The 21,513-nt window shown below is 44.0% G+C and overlaps 2 protein-coding genes across 6 annotated transcripts in view; both read left to right on the forward strand.

Moving 5' to 3' along the window:
* The window catches only part of PALD1 (phosphatase domain containing paladin 1), a gene marked incomplete at its 3' end in the record, with an annotated part of 91,361 nt that extends 86,108 nt beyond the window's left edge, over positions 1–5,253 (forward strand). Inside the window, exon 19 of the mRNA XM_082407223.1 lies at positions 5,176–5,253. Within this exon, the coding sequence (XP_082263349.1) occupies positions 5,176–5,253 (78 nt within the window). The remainder of the gene's footprint in view (positions 1–5,175) is intronic.
* ADAMTS14 (ADAM metallopeptidase with thrombospondin type 1 motif 14) overlaps positions 5,236–21,513 on the forward strand; it is a 162,627-nt gene continuing 146,349 nt past the window's right edge. For all 5 annotated transcript variants that reach the window (XM_082407217.1, XM_082407211.1, XM_082407216.1 and 2 more), the window contains exon 1: positions 5,236–5,323. In XM_082407217.1, coding sequence (XP_082263343.1) covers positions 5,285–5,323 — 39 coding nt within the window. In that variant the 5' untranslated portion in view covers positions 5,236–5,284. The remainder of the gene's footprint in view (positions 5,324–21,513) is intronic.

Below are 21,513 nucleotides of genomic sequence, written 5' to 3' on the forward strand. Positions count from 1 at the left end.
AGGAAATTGCTGCTCACCTTCTCTGTGGATGGGGTGGGGTGGGGAAGGCGGGACTGAGGCGCTTAGAGTTATCTGGGTGGATACCCCTAAATCTGCGAATGGCAGTGCCAACCTCTGATTATTTCCTAAATAGAGGGAATATTTCCTGAGTAAACCATTATAAAGGTTTTCAATTTGTCCTCCAGAAATGTCCTATTGGATAGTCTCAAATAGCAGTTAATGAGCTCGCTGTTTCTCATGCCTGGCCAGCACCGCCTATTCCACTTTTTTAAAAACTTCTCGCTAGTTTTGTGGCTCACAATAGAATCTCATATGTGTTTAATTTTATATTTTATTTATTTACTTTTTTTTAATTGAAGTATAGCTGCTGTACAATATTATGTTACAGGTATGTAATACAGTGATTCACAATTTTTAAAGGTAATACTCCATTTATAGTTCTTATAAAATATTGGCTGTATTCTCCATGTTGTACAATATATCCTTGTAGCTTATTTTATACCTAATAGTTTGTACCTTTTACTTCCCTACCCCTGTATTACCCATCCGTCCTTCCCTCTCCCCACTGGTAACCAATAATTTGTTCTCTATATCTGTGAGTCAGCTTCTTTTTGGTTGTATTCACTGGTTTGTTGTATTTTTTTAGAGTCCACATATAAGTGATATCATACAGTATTTGTCTTTCTCTGACTTATTTCACAAAGCATGATATTCTCTAGGTCCATTCTTGTTTCTGCAAATGGCAGGATTTCATTCTTTTTTTATGGCTAAGTAATGTTTGTGTGTGTGTGTGTGTGTATGTGTGTATACATATATATACACACACACGTATATAATACCACATCTTCTTTACCTGTGTGTCTGCTGATGGACACTTGGGTTGCTTCCATGTCTTGGCTATTGTAAATAGTGCTGCTGTGAACATTGGGGTGCATTTTTTGAATTAGTGTTTTTGTTTTTTCTGGATATACCCGAGTGGAATTGCTGGATCATATGATAGTTCTCTTTCTAGTTTTTTGAGGACCCTCCATACTGTTATTGAAGAGACTGTCTTTTCTCCGTTGTATATTCTTGCCTCCGTTGTCAAAGATTAATTGACCATAAGTGCATGGGTTTATTTCTGGGCTCTCTATTCTGTTCCATTGATCTATGTGCCAAGAGAGTGTCTGACTCCAAGCCCGTGCTCATTTCAAAGGTGGATGTCGGTGCCAGCTCTGGGTACTGGAATCCTCCCTGACATTTTCAGTGATGGGGAGAGAGATGTCAGTCCTTCTGGAAGTGTGCCCTCGCTGGGGCGGGTTGGGAGGGGGGTGAGGGGAAAGCATGATTACTTTGAAAACCTTCCTACAAGGTCTTGTGGTTCTCACGCTCAACGCTTTTCAAACCCCTTTGTTCTTTCAAGAGGTTCCCCTCAACACCACAAGAAGTACTTGTTTCCTATGAGTCACTCTGATAGATTATCTATGATGGGGGCTTTTGAGTTTCATTTTGCGCCTCCCCTTAGTATATTCTTTCTTTTCCTACCATCTGCCCGCCTCACCCTGAATTAAACATCAATAGTTTATGAAAACACACATTTCCCCATTCCCACCCCAACATTTGAAGTCACCAGTCTTTTAATTTTTGCCCATCTGATAAGGAATTGCCCATCTGATAAGGAAACAGTCTTTTGTTTTTATTTTAATATGATTTTCCCAATTACTAATGAGATGAAACATCTTTTTATAGGTTTATTGGCCATTTGGATTTGCTCTTTTATGTGTTTGCTTATTTTTCTACTGGGTTGTCTCTTTTAAACTAATAGGCGTAAAAATTTTAATACAGTCTCATTCGTAGGTAGATAGATAGATATACAGCCAGTTCTTTCTTCCAGTTTATCCGTAATTGTTTTGGAGTTTATTTTGTTAAATTTTTGCCTTTTATATTTTGTGTCTTGTGTCAGCAGACCTTCTCTACCCAAGGTTACTTATCTATTTTCTGGTTTTCTTTGATTGCTTGTACAGTATTGTCCTTTATGTTTCTTTAATTCACCTGGAGTAAATGTTTGTGAATGACATATGGTAGAGAATATAATTTATTTTTTTTCCAAATGCGTATCCAGTTGGCCTATGTTATTTATCGGGTAGCCAAGTTTCTCTACTCCTTGAACTGCAACCCTTGTCATATGTTAGGTCCCTGTGTATACATGGATCTGTACAGTAGACATGTGATTGCCATTGCCTCTAGCATCCATTCATCTTCCAACAACCATCTCTGACTTTCCATCCTGAGTTTAAAAAATCTCGAGTGGATTTTTAATTTTTAAAATCTTTATTACTCTTTTCTGAACTTGTAGTTTTCCTTGGGTCAACTTTGGTAAAATACCAACATTTTCCCAGAATAACACATGGACATCTGTCAAGATTTTCAAGTTTATTAATGTAAAATCATATGTAATATTCTCTCTTTTCTTTTGGCTGCACCCAGCGGCATGCAGGATCTTAGTTCCCCAACCAGCGATCAAACCCATACACCCCGTGCATTGGAAAGGCGGAGTCCTAACCACTGGAACGCCAGGGAAAACCTTGTAATATTCTCTTAAGTATTTAGAAAGCTCCTGTGCATCTGTGACTGTCTTCTTTCTCAATCTTAATGTTTATGAATATCTTACATATTTTCCATGGTCACATTTGCAAGTTTTTCTGTTTGTTATCTTCAGATAACCTATTTTTGTTCTTATAAATGTAAACATTGAGAATCTGTGATCACATAAACTAGTAGAGGTGACTGTTTGCTATAGTAATGCTACTTGATTCTATGAACCTCTTCTGAGTAATATGCCAAAAATCACATCATGATCTCTCATCAAAGCATTAAAAATTTTTTTTTCTATTAGCTGTCAGTCAATTGGGTACTCGTGTAATTTTGTTATAAGCATTGAGAATTGGAAAACACTGGAATTGCAAAAGGATGTATTACCTGAATATTGGAGTCATTAACTCTCTCACTTTCTGGAAAATATGCCCCCAAAAGTTTATTAAGATTTGTCAAGTGACTACTAATTATATCTCTTACTCTTTCACTCAGAGGTACCCTGTATAAACTAACATACACAAAAATAGATGAGGAAAATATTGTTCATTTTAACTCTCCTTTTCCAATACAAACTTTTCTTTTTTTTTTTTAACAGTTCCAAAAAGTTTTTTAAAAACAACTTTATTGAGGTATAATTGACATACAATAAACTGTACGTATTTGAAGTGTATAATTTGTTAAGTTTTGACATAGGTATACACCTGTGAAATTATCATAATCAAGATAATGACCATATCCATCATCTCTGAAAGTTTGCTTGTATATCCCTTTATAATTTCTACTTCCTGACCTTCCGTCCCCCATCCCTCTCCGCAGGGACACTTTGATCTGCTTTTTGTCATCATAGATTCGTTTGCATTTTCTAGGGTTTTATATAAATGGAAGCATCAGTGTGTACTCTTTATTTTCTGGCTTCTTTCACTCAGCATATTTCAAGGTCATCCATGTTTAATGTACATCAATTGGTCATTCCTTTGTATTGCTGAGTGGTATTCCATTGTACGGCTATACGCTCAGTTGGTTAATCCAAATTGTTACTGGATATTTGGGTTGTTTCCAAGTTTTGGCTATTACAAATAAAACTATTATGAACATGTACAAGTCTTCGTATGGACATATGTTTTCATTTCTTTTGGATAAATACCTGGGAGGAGAATGGCTGAATGGTATGGTACGTGTATGTTTAAATTTTTAAGAAACTGCCAAACTATTTTCCAGATGGTTTCATCCCCACCAGCAGCATATGGGAGTTCCATTCCCTCCACATTCTTACCAACCTTGGAATTGTCAATCTTTTTTGACTTTAGCCATTCTAATTGGTGTGTAGTGGATGTATTTCCTACCACCACCCTCCCAGGTCACATTTTTAATTGATAAGATTTCCAATTCAATCTTTTTTAGGGTAAGCCTAAAAGCATTAGAAGGCTCATCTCTTTGAAGATATTAATTATTCTTATTTGAGGGCTTATTCAGTTAGTTCTATTTCCGTGGATGTTAGTTCTTCTCTTTATTGAATTTGGTGTTTGTTTTTCATGGTGTTGGTTTTTCTCAGTGGTTGGTGAATTTGGTTGTGCACTCAACTTTGTCTTGAGATTTCAGGTTATCCTGTTGGTAAGGCTTGTGACTATTTCACATAGCCTGGACTGGTGACTACTGGGGAGGGATGAGACTTGATGGCGACAGCGTGTGCCGGTGGCTGCCCTTCTGGATGAGGGTGCCCCCTCGCCACTAGGTGGATATCAGCCCTAGGATGCCGCCTCAAGTGCCCCACTCGCTGCTACTACCTGGCAGACTCCACTGCTACCCAGACTTGACCTGTGCTGCTGAGGAGGGCACGGGGAGAGCCAAATTCTCCAGCTGCTTCTGCTGGAATTCTCCAACCTTGTCCTGATGGGGGTCCAGGCTTCCTCCTGCCTCCTGGCTTGGCACCTGTGAGCTGAAAGCTTCCTTAAAGCTGGTCTCTCCTCTCTCAGAGGCTTTCAGCTGCGTGGCTTGTGGGCTGTCATTTCCCCTGTCCATCCAGTTCCATCAATCTCTGTCTTTCAGGGATTCCTCACAATTTCTGACCTCTTGTTATTCTAGCACTGGCATAGAATTTAAAAAATAAATACTTCTAATGACATTTTGAGGGCTGTGGGTTGGGAAGGGGAAACTAGAGCATATGCTTAATCATAATTTGTATATGAAAACAGCTCATACTATGCACTAGGCTTGTAGCAGTTAGGATCCTGGCAAAGAATGGATGGCAACCTTAGCTCCAAGTTCAAAGACAATTTAATGAAAGGACCATTTGCAGAGGTGTGGGCAGGGTTAAGGGAACCAGCTTGGAATGGTGAGAGGCATTCAGGAACTAGTTACAGGGGGAAGCAGTAACCTCCCCTAGACTTGAAGGGGCAAGGGGACAGCACAGTGTGACCTGAGCCTGCCACAGGTATCTTCAGGGAACTCTGGGGACCATCCAACAGAAACTGAGTTGAGAAGGGGGTAACCATGGCCAGAGCAGCATCCCTGAGCATGGGGCTGAGGGAGGAGGAGCAAATGCCTTGACTTCTCCCTTGTCTTGTCCTCTGATCTCCCGTCAGTGCCTTCCTTTGATTGCAGGAGGTGCCAGCAACATGGTCCACGGGGTGGGTCAGCCTCTGGAGATGGGGAACGGAGAGAGAGACAAACAGAGGATAACCCGCACAGCCTTCTCCCAGGCGCTTCATGTATGTCGTCACCTCCAGTAGTTCCACGACAGCCCGAGGAGGTAGGCCTGTTATCCTTATTTTACAAAGGAGGAAACCCAGGCACCTTGATCCAGTGACACCTCCAGAATTTCCCTCTGCTCCTCCCTCTGCCTGGTGTGCCTTTCCTCCCTTCCTAGCGCACTGCTCCTGGGCTTCAAGTTCAGCTTGATTCAGGTCTCCTCACCACTGCAATCTAAGTGTCCTCAAGATACTTAGAGAAAGGGTTCTGACTTCTCAAGATGCTGTGCCCACATTTCCTCCAGCATTTCATTATGAAAATTTCAAAACTACAGGAAGGTTGGAAGTACTGTATGAAGAACAGCCCCGTACTCCGGGGCCCACTTCTCAAAAACACTTTCACACTATTGTCCGTCGACTTGTCTAAACCTCCACTAACTTGTGAATTCCTTAAAGGAAGGGCTACCAGTGATCAATCTTTGCATCTCAGGGTCTATGATGGCCTGGCACACAGAATGCAGTCAGTAAATGTTTGATGAATCGATAATTCACAAGGCATTTGGTGTTTCCCAGGAAAGGGGAAGGAGAGTTTTATTTATTGAGTGCCTACGGGTGGTTTTCATACATTGTGTGGGGCATTGCGTTCATTATTTCACCAAAGCCTTGCAAGTCAGACGAGGCTGGGATTATGATCTCTCTTTTACAAGACCAAGAGAAGTTTCATAATTTACTCAAGGCTCACATTGTATCCCTAAGGGATCTGGGATTCAGATCGTCAAGCTGCCCTCAAACCCATGCTGGTGACCCAGTGCCTTCTCTGTAGACTGGAGGCTACTTGGTGCTGGGGACTGTGCTTTATGCATTTCTGAATGTCCCAGGACCTCGCAACTAGCAGGTGCAGTAAATATTTTTGGCAAGAATGAATGAATGAACCTTTAGTTAGTATTTCCATACTACTGGAATATGGCATTCACTGCTGGAAATTCATTCACTACGGGAATATGATACCTGAAGGGAGCTCGCACACCTCTTCACTAAGCAAAGGAGGGATCTGAGGCTGGAAGGGCAATGACATCCAAGGTCGTGCAGGGAGCCAAGGGCAGACTCAGTGTGCTGACTTCCTGCCCAGTGCTCTTTCTTTTCCCTTCCTCTTCAGATCCACCCGAGCATCTGAATTGGCACCAGTCACTAACCCAGAGCCTGGAGACCCACAGAAACCGCATTTCCTAAGGCTGTGTGGGTGGGTGCCTGCCCAAGCACTAGCTCATGGTGCCCGTCTTCCTTCTTCTTCACTGAGGGTACCATGGGCTTCAGACACTTGAAGTTGTGTGTGAAATTGTGTTTATATACTCTGCTCAGGTGAGCATCCAGTGTTTGCATCAGGCTCGCAAAACAAATACAAAAACCGTGACCCCCCCCAAAGCGGGTGAGACCTCCTTTACGTGTTCTCTCCAGTGGTTCCCCAAATTCTTGATTGTGCAGACAAACAGAATTTTTAAAAGAATATCAGGATGCAGATTTTTGCAAAGTTGGCCGATTAAAAAGAAATGAACCACCCTTACAACTCTATCGTATCATAAAAGGATATTTTTAACCCCTCCAAACAAGAAGGACGAATTCTCTGGGGGATAAAAGTGACAGGCCTTCCAATTAGGTGAAATAGCTTTAACATGCTACACGGTCCTTATTTTGCTCACTTTGCTCTCGACGGAAAATGTTAGCGTGGACCAGCCTTTGGGAGCCTTGCTCTCCGTGGAGAAGCTTCCGCTTAGACCTGTGTCCTGGTGTGAGAACTCTCTGTGGAGAGTTCTCTTGAAAGGTGCCCCCTGGAGGTGACTGTGCGTGGGTTCTGTTGGATCCCTGGGTGCCATTTCCACCAGGGTGGCTGCCGGTAACTGGCCATGAACTTTGGTCACCTGGGGAGGTTATGTCATTGTCCATTGGCTTAAGTTTCCTCACGAGGGTTTTGGGCGAGAATCTGAAGCATACAGGCTCTGAGTGGCCAAAGCAACCTGCTGTCCCCAGCTCCCTTGGAAAGGAAGCATTGCGTGGTGGGCGCCTGTGGGAGCCCTGGGGGTGCAGGGCTGTGGGGACCATGAAAGCACTGGGTGGAGGGGAGCTGTGGCCGTGTGAGATGACCCCACTCCCTTTGGGTTGCCCAGATCCCTGCGTCCTTCTCTCCTGCCAATGCAGGAGACAGGCCCTTGTCCTTCCTGCCTTGGATTCCCCCATCAGGGCACTGGCTGGCCTTCTCTCTGGCTAGGCCCACCCTCTCCTTGGCTGAGGACAGGCAGGATCGCAGTTTTGTAAAGAGATTTGCCAGGGAAGTTTTGCTGAGGAGGGACGTTGGCCCCAGCAGGGAGTGGGTCTCTTGGCGGGGAGGTGAGAACAGCAGACCAGCGCAGCAGGCTGTGGCTGGTGTGTCTTTGTGGTTCTGCACACAGTAACATCTCTGTGAGTGCTCCTTGAGTGACAGGTACTTCTGAGCATCTAACATGTGTCTGACAAATTGCTGCAACTCTCCCAGCCCCAGTTTCTACATCTCTAAAAGGAGCTGACAATGCACTCCTGCCCCAGACCCCATCCTGCAGCGCAGGCAGGATTCCCCAGCTGTCTACGGGATCTGGGGCAGGACAGGCATCAACCCATTAAGTGGGGCCCCTTCCCGATGCCGCTGCGCCTGACGTGTTTTAGGTGCTTCCACATCTGACCCTTTACCACACAGGAGCCCACGTGTGATCTTAAACTCTGACCTAGGTGTTAGTGTGTCCAGGCGACGTGAGGAACAGCGGACTCGGAGGGGAACCCATTTGTTCTAGGTCACGTAACAAGCAAGGGTGTAGCCCACTGCACACATCTGGTCTGGGAGGGCTGTGGGAATGCTCTTCACTCCAGATGGTACCAATAAAGGCCCTTTTGCTCAGTTTGTTGATACAACAAAACAATAAACAAACAACTGCTTTTTGGAAACAGTTGGGGGACATAATTAGGGAAGAATTGACCAGAACGTCTAAATCACTGAACCTTTTCAAGGAAAGCCCTAGTATTATTTTCAGATACACTACAGATGAAAACCAAGAGTAAGGTACCTTCTGGACCCAGCGGAGGCCCCTGCAGCACCTGCTCAAATACCAGATAAGAATCATGAGGGATTACTCATGGTTTATAAGCTAATTTGCACGGTTTGCTTAATAAGCACATTTGCATGGTCTTAATGGTTTCCAAAGGACTTGAAAGCAGTTTGGGTTCTTCACAAAGTTATAGAATCCCCTGCCATGTCATTTGCCCTGTGAATTGGTTCAGCAAACCATACTTCTGTTTTGTTTTTGAAATCAGAAACAGATGTTTATGTTTAGGCTGCCGGCTCCAGCTTAAACACAGGCTTTCTGTCTCTCCTCTGCCCAGTTTGCTCTTTAAGGGACAGGGAGGTGTTCTGGCTAAGCTGAAGTCCCGTCTCTGGGCCCCTCCCCTGAGCTGCCTCCAGCAACTGGCTGCTCCCTTAGCAGCCGGCCTCCTGAGAGAGGAGAGGGCCCTTGGGGACGGAAGGGAACGGCTGCTAAGGAGTGGGTCCTTCTGGGCCTGTCTGTATGGCCTTGAGCAAGTCCCCCTCCTGTCCTGCCTGTGGGGTCCTTGCCTGGCAGCTGAGGGGGTTAGAGTGACAGAGAAGCGTGCTGCCTGGCACCAGTAAATGTGTCAGGTATGCCCAGTAAATGTGTGCCCTCTACTTTCCCTTCAGGCTCCCTGGAATTCCCAGCCAGCCTTCCCCACCCTCTTCTGGTCCAGAGGGTGGGCATGGGAGCTGGGCTCAGTGAGTGTCCCAGGGAGGGGAACCGAGTGCACCCCTCGTTCTAGCCCCTGGAGAGCGATGTACAACCTGCAGGTGTCATTTCCCAGTGCTGAGGAAGACAGAGTGGGACAGCCAGGGTGGGCTAGGAGCCTCCAGTGCAAGGTGGGCCAGCGTGGAGGAGCGAGGAGCCAGAGGGGAGGGAGCCCTCGTGAGAACCCCGTGCCTTGGCCGGGACAGGAAGAGTGACTGAGGCGCCTGGGCACCGCCCCAGGTCCGCAGTAGCTGAGGGGTGGATGCCCAGGGAAGACGGATGGGGCGGGGTGTCGACTGGCAGCAGAGCCCCCCGTTCGCATCGTACCTTTCCCAGCACTAAGTAACTGGGAGACTTTGGACCAGTCATCAAACCTTCCTTAGCCTCAGTTTCCTCACTTAACAAAGTAGGGCTCTTAGGAAAAGTAAATGAAATCATGCATATTTACACAGGGCATGTCTCACAGTAGGCACTTAAGAAATGGTTGATAAAGGTAAAAACAAACTAGAAACCTTGAGATCTCATCCTCATCTTGGCATTTATCATGAGCTTGTGCACCTGTGCATGAGGGCAGGGGCACCTTGGTTGGCTCTGGTTGGAAGTCCCTTCCTCCCAAACAGTGGCTCCCCACACTGGGTCTCCAATTGTTTCAAGGTAAGAGGGGGAAGAGTTGGCCTTTCTGGGTGGGGGCAGGGCCGTGGGGGGCAGTGGGGAGGGAGGAGCCGAGGCCTCCCCTCCAGCCTGGCCTCGGCTTTTCTTCCCAGGAGCGAGGCTCAGTGCTTGCTCTCCCACCCTCCCCAGTCTCCTTGTCTCCCCCTCACCCAACAAGCTCATTGTCCTGTGAGGCGGGGGGAAATACATGCCAACATTCATTCATTCAACAGTGTTTTTGGAGCACCTGCTACGTGCCAGGTCTTGCTAGGGGTATGGAGGTCGTGATGATCAAGACAGAATGGGACAGTTCCAGGCAAGAGAATCCCGAGGCCTAGTGACGGTGCCCACCAATTTGGCTTTCTTCACTGCCCCCCACCCCACCCCAGGGCCACTGCTGTAGTGGGGAGCTCTAGGGGGAGGGCGGAGTGGTGGGCAGGGCTAGTTCTTTGGGGCCTAGAGGGCTTGGAGTCGCCATGGCCCTGTCATAAGTGTGAGGTTGGTCTCTCCAGTTCTGGAGAGCTGGGCTGGATCTTGTTTGAGTCCTGATTTGACAGCTAGGAAGATAGGCACAGGAAGGTCAAGGCAGAGGCTAGCTAAGAAGCCGGTGGCAGGCTGCAGGAAACAGTTTGGTGGTTTCTCAAGAGGTTATACATAGAACTACCATATGACCCAGAAATTCCACTCCTTGGTGTTTATCTAAAAGAAGTGCAAGCAGGGACTCAAGCAGAAACTTGTGCCCCAATGTTCATAACAGCATTATTTACCATAGCCAAAAGGTAGAAACAATGCAAGTTTCCATCTATGGATGAATGGATAAACAAAGTGATATATCCATACAGTGGAATATTATTCAGCCATAGAATGAATAAAGTCCTGACACAGCCGACAACATGAATGGACCTTGAAAACATTATGTGGAGTGAAAGAAGCGAGACACATAGGACAAATACTGTTACAATTCCACTTGCCTACCTAGAGTAGGCAAATTCAGAGACAGAAAATAGAATAGAGGTTACCGGAGGCTGGGTGGAGGGTGTTTATTGTTAATGGGTACAGAGTTTTTGTTGCAGAAGATGAAAAAGATTCAGGTATAGATAGGGGTGATGCTTACATGACACTGTGAATGTATTTAATGCTACTGAACTATATGCTTTCAAAGGGTTAAAATGATAAATATTATGCTCTGTATGTTTATCAAATTTTAAAAAAAGCGAGTGGCAGATGGCATGAGGAGATTGCTCTTCCTGAGAACACCCCCCTAAAGTGGGTCCTCTTCAGCCACTCGAGGGCTTTGTGTTGAGATGGTTGGGGAGACTGTGCAGACAAGACACTAGGGGAGATGGTGCAAAATACACTCTCGACACCTCAGGGGTCACACCGTGGGATGGCTGGAGAAACAAGCTCCTCGGCTTTTTGGGAGACCTCATTTCTAAAGCAGGGATGAGTACATCCACCGCATAGGGCTGCTGGGACGATGCATGTACAGCCTTCAAAACACTACAGTAAGCACTCAAGAAATGTTATTTATTAGTATTTCACTTGTGGTGTTAGTGAGAGAAAAGTAAGGGGAGTGAAGAGGCAAAGGAGAGGCAGTGAGGTGTCTCAATTACTGCAACTTGGAAAAATGCCTTATGAAATGAAGTCCCATGAAGCCCCACATTCCCGAGAGAGCGGGATCTGGTGGAGGTGGGAATGACGTCCTCAATGACTGCCTCCGAGTGAAGGAAGGACCTTGGGTGAAGGTCCCAGCCCTCCAGGCGATGACTCCTGTGAATAAAAAGGACAGGGAGATGGGGGGACCTTCAAGATGGCGGAGGAGTGAGACATGGAGATCGCCTTCCTTCCCACAGATATATCAGAAATACGTCTACATTTGGAAAAACTCCTACAGAAAACCTACTGAACGCTGGCAGAAGACCTCAGATCTCCCAAAAGGCAGGAAACTCCCCAAGTACCTGGGTAGGGCAAAAGAAAAAAGAAAAAACAGAGACAAAAGAATAGGGGTGGGACCTGCGACAGTGGGAGGGAGCTGTGAAGGAGGAAAAGTTTCCACACACTAGGAAGGCCCTTCACTGACGGAGACGGGGTGGTGAGGGGGAAGCTTCGGAGCCATGGAGGAGAGCACAGCAACAGGGGTGCAGAGGGCAAAGCGGAGAGATTCCCGCACAGAGGATCAGTGCCGACCAGCACTCACCAGCCCGAGAGGCTTGTCTGCTCACCTGCCAGGACGGGTGGGGGCTGGGAGCTGAGGCTCCAGCTTCGGAGGTCGGATCCCAGGGAGGGGACTGGGGTTGGCTGCGTGAACACAGCCTGAAGGGGGCTAATGCGCCACAGCTAGCCGGGAGGAAGTCCGGGAAAAAGTCTGGAGCTGCTGAAGAGTCAAGAGACCATTGTTTTGGGGTGCACGAGGAGAGGGAATTGAGAGCACCGCCTAACCGAGCTCCAGAGACGGACACGAGCTGCGGCTATCAGCGCGGACCCCAGAGACGGGCATGAGACGCTAAGGCGGCTGCTGCGGCCACCAAGAAGCCTGTGTGCGAGCACAGGTCACTCTCCACACCAACCCTCCCGGGAGCCTGTGCAGCCCGCCACGGCCAGGGTCCTGTGATCCAGGGACAACTTCCCCGGGAGAACACACGACATGCCTCAGGCTGGTGCAACGTCACACCGGCCTCTGCCGCCGCAGGCTCGCCCCGCATTCCGTACCCCTCCCTCCCCCCAGCCTGAGTGAGCCAGAGCCCCCTAATTAGCTGCTCCTTTAACTCCTCCTGTCTGAGCGAAGAACAGACGCCAGAGGGCAACCTGCATGCAGAGGCGGGGCCAAATCCAAAGCTGAACCCCAGGAGCTGTGCGAACAAAGAAGAGAAAGCGAAATCTCTCCCAGCAGCCTCAGGAGCAGCGGATTAAATCTCCACAGTCAACTTGATGTACCCTGCATCTGTGGAATACCTGAATAGACAACGAATCATCCCAAAACTGAGGCAGTAGACTTTGGGAGCAACTGTAGACTTGGAGTTTGCTGTCTGCGACTGACTACTTTCTGATTTTTATGTTTATCTTAGTATAGTTTTTAGTGCTTGTTATCACTGGTAGATTTGTTTATTGGTTTGGTTGCTCTCTTCTTTTTAAATTTATTACTTTTTAAATTCTTTTATTTTTACATCTTAAATTTTTTATTTTAATAACTTTATTTCATTTTATTTTATTTTTTCTTCCTTTCTTTTTTTTCTCCCTTTTCTTCTGAGCTGTGTGGCTGACAGGGTCTTGGTACCCCAGCCAGGTGTCAAGCCTGTGCCTATGAGGTGGCAGAGCTCAGTTCAGGACATTGGACCACCAGAGACCTCCCAGCCCCACGTAATATCAATCAGCAAGAGCTCTCCCAGAGATCTCCGTCTCAATGCTAAGACCCAGCTCCACTCAATGACCAGCAAGCTCCAGTGCTGGACACCCCATGCCAAACAACTAGCAAGACAGGAACACAACCCCACCCATTAGCAGACAGGCTGCCTAAACTCATACTAAGTTCACAGACACCCCAAAACACACCACCAGATGCGTTCCTGCCCACCAGAAGGACAAGATCCAGCTTCATCCACCACAACACAGGCACCAGTCCCCTCCACCAGGAAGCCTACACGACCCACTGAACCAACCTTACCCACTGGGGGCAAACACCAAAAACTATGGGAATTACGAACCTGCAGCTTGCGAAAAGAGACCCCAAACACAGTAAGTTAAGCAAAGTGAGAAGACAGAGAAATACACAGCAGATGAAGGAGCAAGGTAAAAACCCACAAGACCAAACAAATGAAGAGGAAATAGGCAGTCTACCTGAAAAAGAATTCAGAGTGATGATAGTAAAGATGATCCAAAATCTTGGAAATAGAATGGAGAAAATACAAGAAATGTTTAACAAGGACCTAGAAGAATTAAAGAGCAAACAAACAATGATGAACAACACAATAAATGAAATTAAAATTTCTCTAGAAGGAATCAATAGCAGAATAACTGAGGCAGAAGAACGGATAAGTGACCTGGAAGATAAAATAGTGGAAATAAGCACTGCACAGCAGAATAAAGAAAAAAGAATGAAAAGAATTGAGGACAGTCTCAGAGACCTCTGGGACAACATTAAGCGCACCAGCATTCGATTATAGGGGTCCCAGAAGAAGAAGAGAAAAAGAAAGGGACTGAGAAAATATTTGAAGAGATTATAGTTGAAAACTTCCCTAATATGGGAAAGGAAATAGTTAATCAAGTCCAGGAAGCACAGAGAGTCCCATACAGGATAAATCCAAGGAGAAACACATGAAGACACATATTAATCAAACTATCAAAAATTAAATACACAGAAAAATATTGAAAGCAGCAAGGGAAAAACAACAAATAACATACAAGGGAATCGCCATAAGGTTAACAGCTGATCTTTCAGCAGAAACTCTGCAAGCTAGAAGGGAGAGGCAGGAGATATTTAAAGTGATGAAAGGGAAAAACCTACAACCAAGATTACTCTACCCAGCAAGGATCTCATTCAGATTTGATGGAGAAATTAAAACCTTTACAGACAAGCAAAAGCTAAGAGAATTCAGCACCACAAAACCAGCTTTACAATAAATGCTAAAGGAACTTCTCTAGGAAGGAAACACAAGAGAAGGAAAAGACCTACAAAAACAAACCCAAAACAATTAAGAAAATGGTAATAGGAACATACATATCAATAATTACCTTAAATGTAAATGGATTAAATGCTCCAACCAAAAGACACAGACTGGCTGAATGCATACAAAAACAAGATCCGTATATATGCTGTCCACAAGAGATGCACTTCAGACCTAGGGACACATACAGACTAAAAGTGAGGGGATGGAAAAAGATATTCCGTGCAAATGGAAATCAAAAGAAAGCTGGAGTAGCAAGTCTCATATCAGATAAAATAGACTTCAAAATAAAGACTATTACAAGAGACAAAGAAGAACACTGCATAATGATCAAGGGATCAATCCAAGAAGAAGATATAACAATTGTAAATATTTATGGACCCAACATAGGAGCATCTCAATACATACAGCAAATGCTAACAGCCATAAAAGGGGAAATCGACAGTAACACAATCATAGTAGGGGACTTTAATACCCCACTTTCACCAATGGACAGATCATCAAAATGAAAATAGATAAGGAAACACAAGCGTTAAATGACACATTAAACAAGATGGACTTTATTTTTATAGGGCATTCCATCCAAAAACAACAGAATACACTTTCTTCTCAAGTGCTCATGGAACATTCTCCAGGATAGATCATATCTTGGGTCACAAATCAAGCCTTGGTAAATTTAAGAAAATGAAATCGTATTATCAAGTATCTTTTCCAGCCACAACGCTGTGAGACTAGGTAACAATTACAGGAAAAAAAAACTGTAAAAAACACAAACACATGGACGCTAAACAATATGCTACTAAATAACCAAGAGGTCACTGAAGAAATCAAAGAGGAAATCAAAAAATACTTAGAAACAAATGACAGTGAAAACACGACGACCCAAAACCTATGGGATGCAGCAAAAGCAGTTCTAAGAGGGAAGTTTATAGCAATGCAATCCTACCTCAAGAAACAAGAAAAATCTCGAATAAACAACCTAACCTTACACCTAAAGCAATTAGAGAAAGAAGAACAAAAAAGCCCCAAAGTTAGCAGAGGGAAAGAAATCATAAAGATCAGATCAGAAATAAATGAAAAAGAAATGAAGGAAATGATAGCAAAGATCAATAAAACTAGAAGATGGTTCTTTGAGAAGATAAACAAAATTGATAAACCATTAGCCAGACTCATCAAGAAAAACATGGAGAAGACTCAAATCAACAGAACTAGAAATGAAAAAGGAGAAGTAACAACTGACACTGCAGAAATACAAAGGATCATGAGAGATTACTACAAGCAACTATACGCCAATAAAATGGACAACCTGGAAGAAATGGACACATTCTCAGAAAAGCACAACCTTCCGAGACTGAAGCAGGAAGAAATAGAAAATATAAACAGACCAATCACAAGCACTGAAATTGAGACTGTGATTAAAAATCTTCCAACAAACAAAAGCCCAGGACCAGATGACTTCACAGCCAAATTCTATCAAACATTTAGAGAAGACCTAAAACCTATCATTCTCAAACTCTTCCAAAATATAGCAGAGGGAGGACCACTCCCAAACTCATTCTACGAGGCCACCATCACCCTGATACCAAAACCAGACAAAGATGTCACAAAAAAAGAAAACGACAGGCCAATATCACTGATGAACATAGATACAAAAATCCTCAACAAAATACTAGAGAACAGAATCCAACAGCACATTAAAAGGCTCATACACCATGATCAAGTGGGGTTTATCCCAGGAATGCAAGGATTCTTCAATATACACAAATCAGTCAGTCATATTAACAAATTGAAGGAGAAAAACCATATGATCATCTCAATAGATGCAGAAAAAGCTTTTGACAAGATTCAACACCCATTTATGATAAAAACCCTCCGGAAACTAGGCATAGAGGGAACTTACCTCAACATAATAAAGGCCATATATGACAAACCCACAGACAACATTGTTCTCAATGGCGAAAAACTGAAACCATTTCCACTACGATCAGGAGCAAGACAAGGTTGTCCACTCTCACCACTATTATTCAACATAGTTTTGGAAGTTTTAGCCACAGCAATCAGAGAAGAAAAAGAAATAAAAGGAATCCAAATCAGAAAAGAAGAAGTAAAGCTGTCACTGTTTGCAGATGACATGATACTATACATACAGAATCCTAAAGATGCTACCAGAAAACAGAGCTAATCAATGAATCTGGTAAAGTAGCAGGATACAAAATTAATGCACAGAAATCTCTTGCATTCCTATACACTAATGATGAAAAATCTGAAAGAGAAATTAAGGAAACACTCCCATATACCACCGCAACAAAAAGAATAAAATACCTAGGAGTAAACCTACCTAAGGAGACAAAAGACCTGTATGCAAAAAACTATAAGACACTGATGAAAGAAATTAAAGATGGTACAAACTGATTGAGAAATATACCATGTTCTTGGATTGGAAGAATCAACATTGTGAAAATGACTATACTACGCAAAGCAATCTACAGATTCAATGCAATCCCTATCGAACTACCACTGGCATTTTTCACAGAACTAGAACAAAAAATTTCACAATCTGTATGGAAACACAAAAGACTCCCATAGCCAAAGCAATCTTGAAAAGAAAAACAGAGCTGGAGGAATCAGGCCCCCATACTTCAGACTAAAGTAATCTGTACTGTACTAAAAAGCTACAGTAATCAAGACAGTATGGTACTGGCACAAAAACAGAAATATAGGTCAATGGAACAGGATAGAAACAGAACAGGAAAGAAAGCCCAGAGATAAGCCCACGCATATATGGTCACCTTATCTTTGATAAAGGAGGCAAGAATATACAATGGAGAAAAGACAGCCTCTTCCATAATTAGTGCCGGGAAAACTGGACAGCTACATGTAAAAGAATGAAATTAGAACACTCCGTAACACCATACCCAAAAATAAGCTCAAAATGGATTAAAGACCTAAATGTAAGGCCAGACACTATAAAACTCTTAGAGGAAAACATAGGCAGAACACTCTATGACATAAATCACAGCAAGATCCTTTTTGACCCACCTCCTAGAGAAATGGAAATAAAAACAAAAATAAACAAAGGGAACCTAATGAAACTTAAAAGCTTTTGCATAGCAAAGGATACCATAAACGAGAGGAAAAGACAGCCCTCAGAATGGGAGAAAATATTTGCAAACGAAGCAACTGACAGAGGCTTAAGATCTGAAATATACTAGCAGCTCATGCAGCTCAATATCAAAAAAACAAACAACCCAATCCAAAAATGGGCAGAAGACCTAAATAGACATTTCTCCAAAGCAGATATACAGATTGCCATCAAACACATGAAAGAATGCTCAACATCACTAATCATTAGAGAAATGCAAATCAAAACTACACTGAGGTATCACCTCACACCGATCAGAATGGCCATCATCAAAAAATCTAGAAACAATAAATGCTGGAGAGGGTGTGGAGGAAAGGGAACCCTCTTGCACTGTTGGTGGGAATGTAAATTGATACAGCCACTATGGAGAACAGTATGGAGGTTCCTTAAAAAACTAAAAATAGAACTACCATACGACCCAGCAATCCCACTACTGGGCATATACCACGAGAAAACCATAATTCAAAAAGAGTCATGTACCACAATGTTCACTGCAGCACTATTTACAATAACCAGGTCATGGAAGCAACCTAAATGCCCATCGACAGACGAATGGATAAAGAAGATGTGGTACATATATACCAATGGAATATTACTCAGCCATAAAAAGGAACGAAATTGGGTCATTTGTAGAGATGTGGATGAATCTAGAGACTGTCATACAGAGTGAAGTAAGTCAGAAGGAGAAAAATAAATATCGTATATTAACGCATATATGTGGAATCTAGAAAAATGGTACAGATGGACCTGTTTGCAGGGCAGAAATAGAGACACAGATGTAGAGAACAAACGTATGGACACCAAGGGGGGAAAGTGGCGGGTGGCGGGTGGTGGTGTGATGAATTGGGAGTTTGGGATTGACATATACACACTAATATGTATAAAATGGATAACTAATAAGAACCTGCTATATAAAAAAATAAGTCAAATAAAATTTAAAACTTCAAAAAAAAGAAAAAAAAAGATGTGGCACATGTATACAATGGAATATTACTCAGCCATAAAAATAAATGAAATTGAGTTATTTGTAGTGAGGTGGATGGACCTATAATCTGTCATACAGAGTGAAGTAAGTCAGAAAGAGAAAAATACTGTATGCTAACACATATATATGGAATCTAAAAAAAAAATGGTTCTGAAGAACCTAGGGACAGGACAGGAATAAAGATGCAGATGTAGAGCATGGAGTTGAGGACACGGGGAGGGGGAAGGGTAAGCTGGGACAAAGTGAGAGAGTGACATGGACATACTTACACTACCAAATGTAAAATAGATAGCTAGCGCGAAGTAGCCGCATAGCACAGGGAGATCAGCTCCATGCTTTGTGACCCTCTAGAGGGGTGGGATAGGGAGGGTGGGAGGGAGGCTCAAGAGGGAGGGGATATGGGGATATATGTATACATATAGCTGATTCACTTTGTTATACAGCAGAAACTAACACAACATTATAAACCAATTATACTCCGATAAAGATGTTTAAAAAAAAGGAGAGGGAGACAAAGATGTTTTCCTTTCATGCTGGTTGATCTCATGGGGTGTTTGGGCTTCCCAGGGGAAAAGTCAGTGTCCTGCCAGCAGGCTGACGTCATGGCCCTTTTAAGAAGAAGCAGGGAACCAGCTGTTGTGGAGATTAACTGTGGGCCCAGATGTGCAGTTGAGCCCCACACTAAACAAATTGCCATTATAGCCTGTAAAGCAATAGCAGCTGTTCTAGTTCTGGCCAGCCGCGGTTGCATATCTGGCTTTTGGGAAGAGAAGGGCTTGTGGAGCAGGACTTCTTCCAAGCATTGGGAGGGTGGTGCTTGTGGGGTTTGCCCACCCAGCAGATTCGGAGTGACAGGGCTGTCGGGTCCTTCGGCCATGTCCACTGAGTGTCAGGGACCAGCTGGCTTGAGGAATCAGGGCCCAGTCCCTCCGAGCTGAAAGAGCATGCAGACGTCATTGTTCTAGCTCCTCCTTTTACAGCTGGGGACCCCGGGGTCTGGAGGGAGTTTTATGTGATTGTGGTGTACTAAAGAGCACTGGTTGGGGTTGGAGCTCAGTCTTGGATCAAAGTCAAGGTTCATATGGTAAGTCTCTATGGCTAGTCTGGGGTGAGTGTGTGGCCATGGTCATTTCATCTGTGGCCTGGGTTGGCTGTCAGTCCTTAGCTGCTCTTGAGGGTCCTGCCTGTGACGGAGGTTGGTCTCTTTCTATGTGGCAGTAACCCTAACCACCCCATGAGGATCTCACCAGTGACCCTGGTCTTAGCTTTACCAGACCCACCTGCCACCCCATCACCCCCACCCCAACAGATAAAAGCCAGGCAGCTGCCCAGTCTGCCCCTGCCTGGTGTTTGGCCGCCTGGGCTGTGGAAGTCTTGGCTGGAGAGGACCTTGTCTGGCAGGTGGTGGGTGGGGGAGGGGAGCCCCATGAGCAGGTTAGGGTGGTGGGCCTGGCCCTTCTGGGGTCACAGTTTGCCTAGGCCAAGTGGATACCAGCTGCGCCCAGAGAAAGAGCTGCCCCAGCTGGAACTGACTCAGTTGGTGACTGAGCCCATTGTGTAACAAGAGGTCTGGGTAGGTAACAATCAAGAGCCATCCCTCGCCTTCCAGGAGAGGTTCTTTTTTTTTTTTTTAGATTTACTCATTCATTTATTCATTTATTTAGCAAACAGGTTTTTTAAATTAATTAATTAATTAATTAATTAATGGCTGTGTTGGGTCTTCGTTGCTGTGCGTGGGCTTTCTGTAGTTGCGGCGAGCAGGGGCTAGTCTTTGTTGTGGTGCACGGGCTTCTCATTGTCGTGGCTTCTCTTGTTGTGGAGCATGGGCTCTAGGCGCTCAGGCTTCAGTAGTTGTGGCACATGGACTTAGTTGCTCTGCGACATGTAGGAATCTTCCCGGACCAGGGCTCAAACCCGTGTCCCCTGCATTGGCAGGCGGATTCTTAACCACTGTGCCACCAGGGAAGCCCTAGTAAACAGGTTTTGATTGAGTTTCTGCTGTGGTCATAGCACAGGCTACAAACACATTTCAACAACTCAAAAGAAATTATCTTTGATTTCTGGATTATAATTTTAGATGTATACACTTAAACTGAAATTATACTACTTAAATTGGTCAAATAGATCTTCAAACTAAAGAACAACAACAGAATAATTTGGAATTGTCAGAGAGAAACAGTCTGTTTGAAAACTAAGAGTTACAGACATTTCACTGGAACCCTGAAAACTGAACATGTTAATTTATCAATTATTTATTCATTTGCTTGAACTGCTAAATTATATTAGACTATAACTTACATACTTAAAGTCTTTTCACAGTAAGAAATACTTGGGCATTTAGAAATCCATTATTATGCATAAATGCATATTGAGAAGATTTCAATTATACTGAAACTGTTTGACCCTCAATTCAAAGTGTTCTAATGATATTTTGCAAATTGAATCCCTATATAAAGCCCAGTAGTTTGTTGTTATCTGAGTTTGAATATACAGCTTTAGATACATCATATGTTCATTCTACTTTCCCATTGTATTTTTTTTTAACATCTTTATTGTAGTATAATTGCTTTACAATGGTGTGTTAGTTTCTGCTTTATAGCAAAGTGAATCAGCTATACATACATCCCCATATCTCCTCCCTCTTGCATCTTCCTCCCACCCACCCTATCCCACCCCTCTAGGTGGTCACAAAGCACGGAGCTGATCTCCCTGTCCCTGTGCTATGAGGCTGCTTCCCAATAGCTATCTATTTTACATTTGGTAGTATAAGTATGTCCATGTCACTCTCTCACTTCGTCCCAGCTTACCCTTCCCCCTCCCCGTGTCCTCAAGTCCATGCTCTACATCTGCATCTTTATTCCTGTCCTGCCCCTAGGTTCTTCATAACCATTTAAAAATTTTTTTTAGGTTCCATATATAGGTGTTAGCATATGGTATTTGTTTTTCTCTTTCTGACTTACTTCACTCTGTATGACAGACTCTAGGTCCATCCACC

Source organism: Balaenoptera borealis (genome assembly GCF_965194805.1).
Source record: "Balaenoptera borealis genome assembly, chromosome: 10".
NCBI lineage: Eukaryota > Metazoa > Chordata > Mammalia > Artiodactyla > Balaenopteridae > Balaenoptera > Balaenoptera borealis.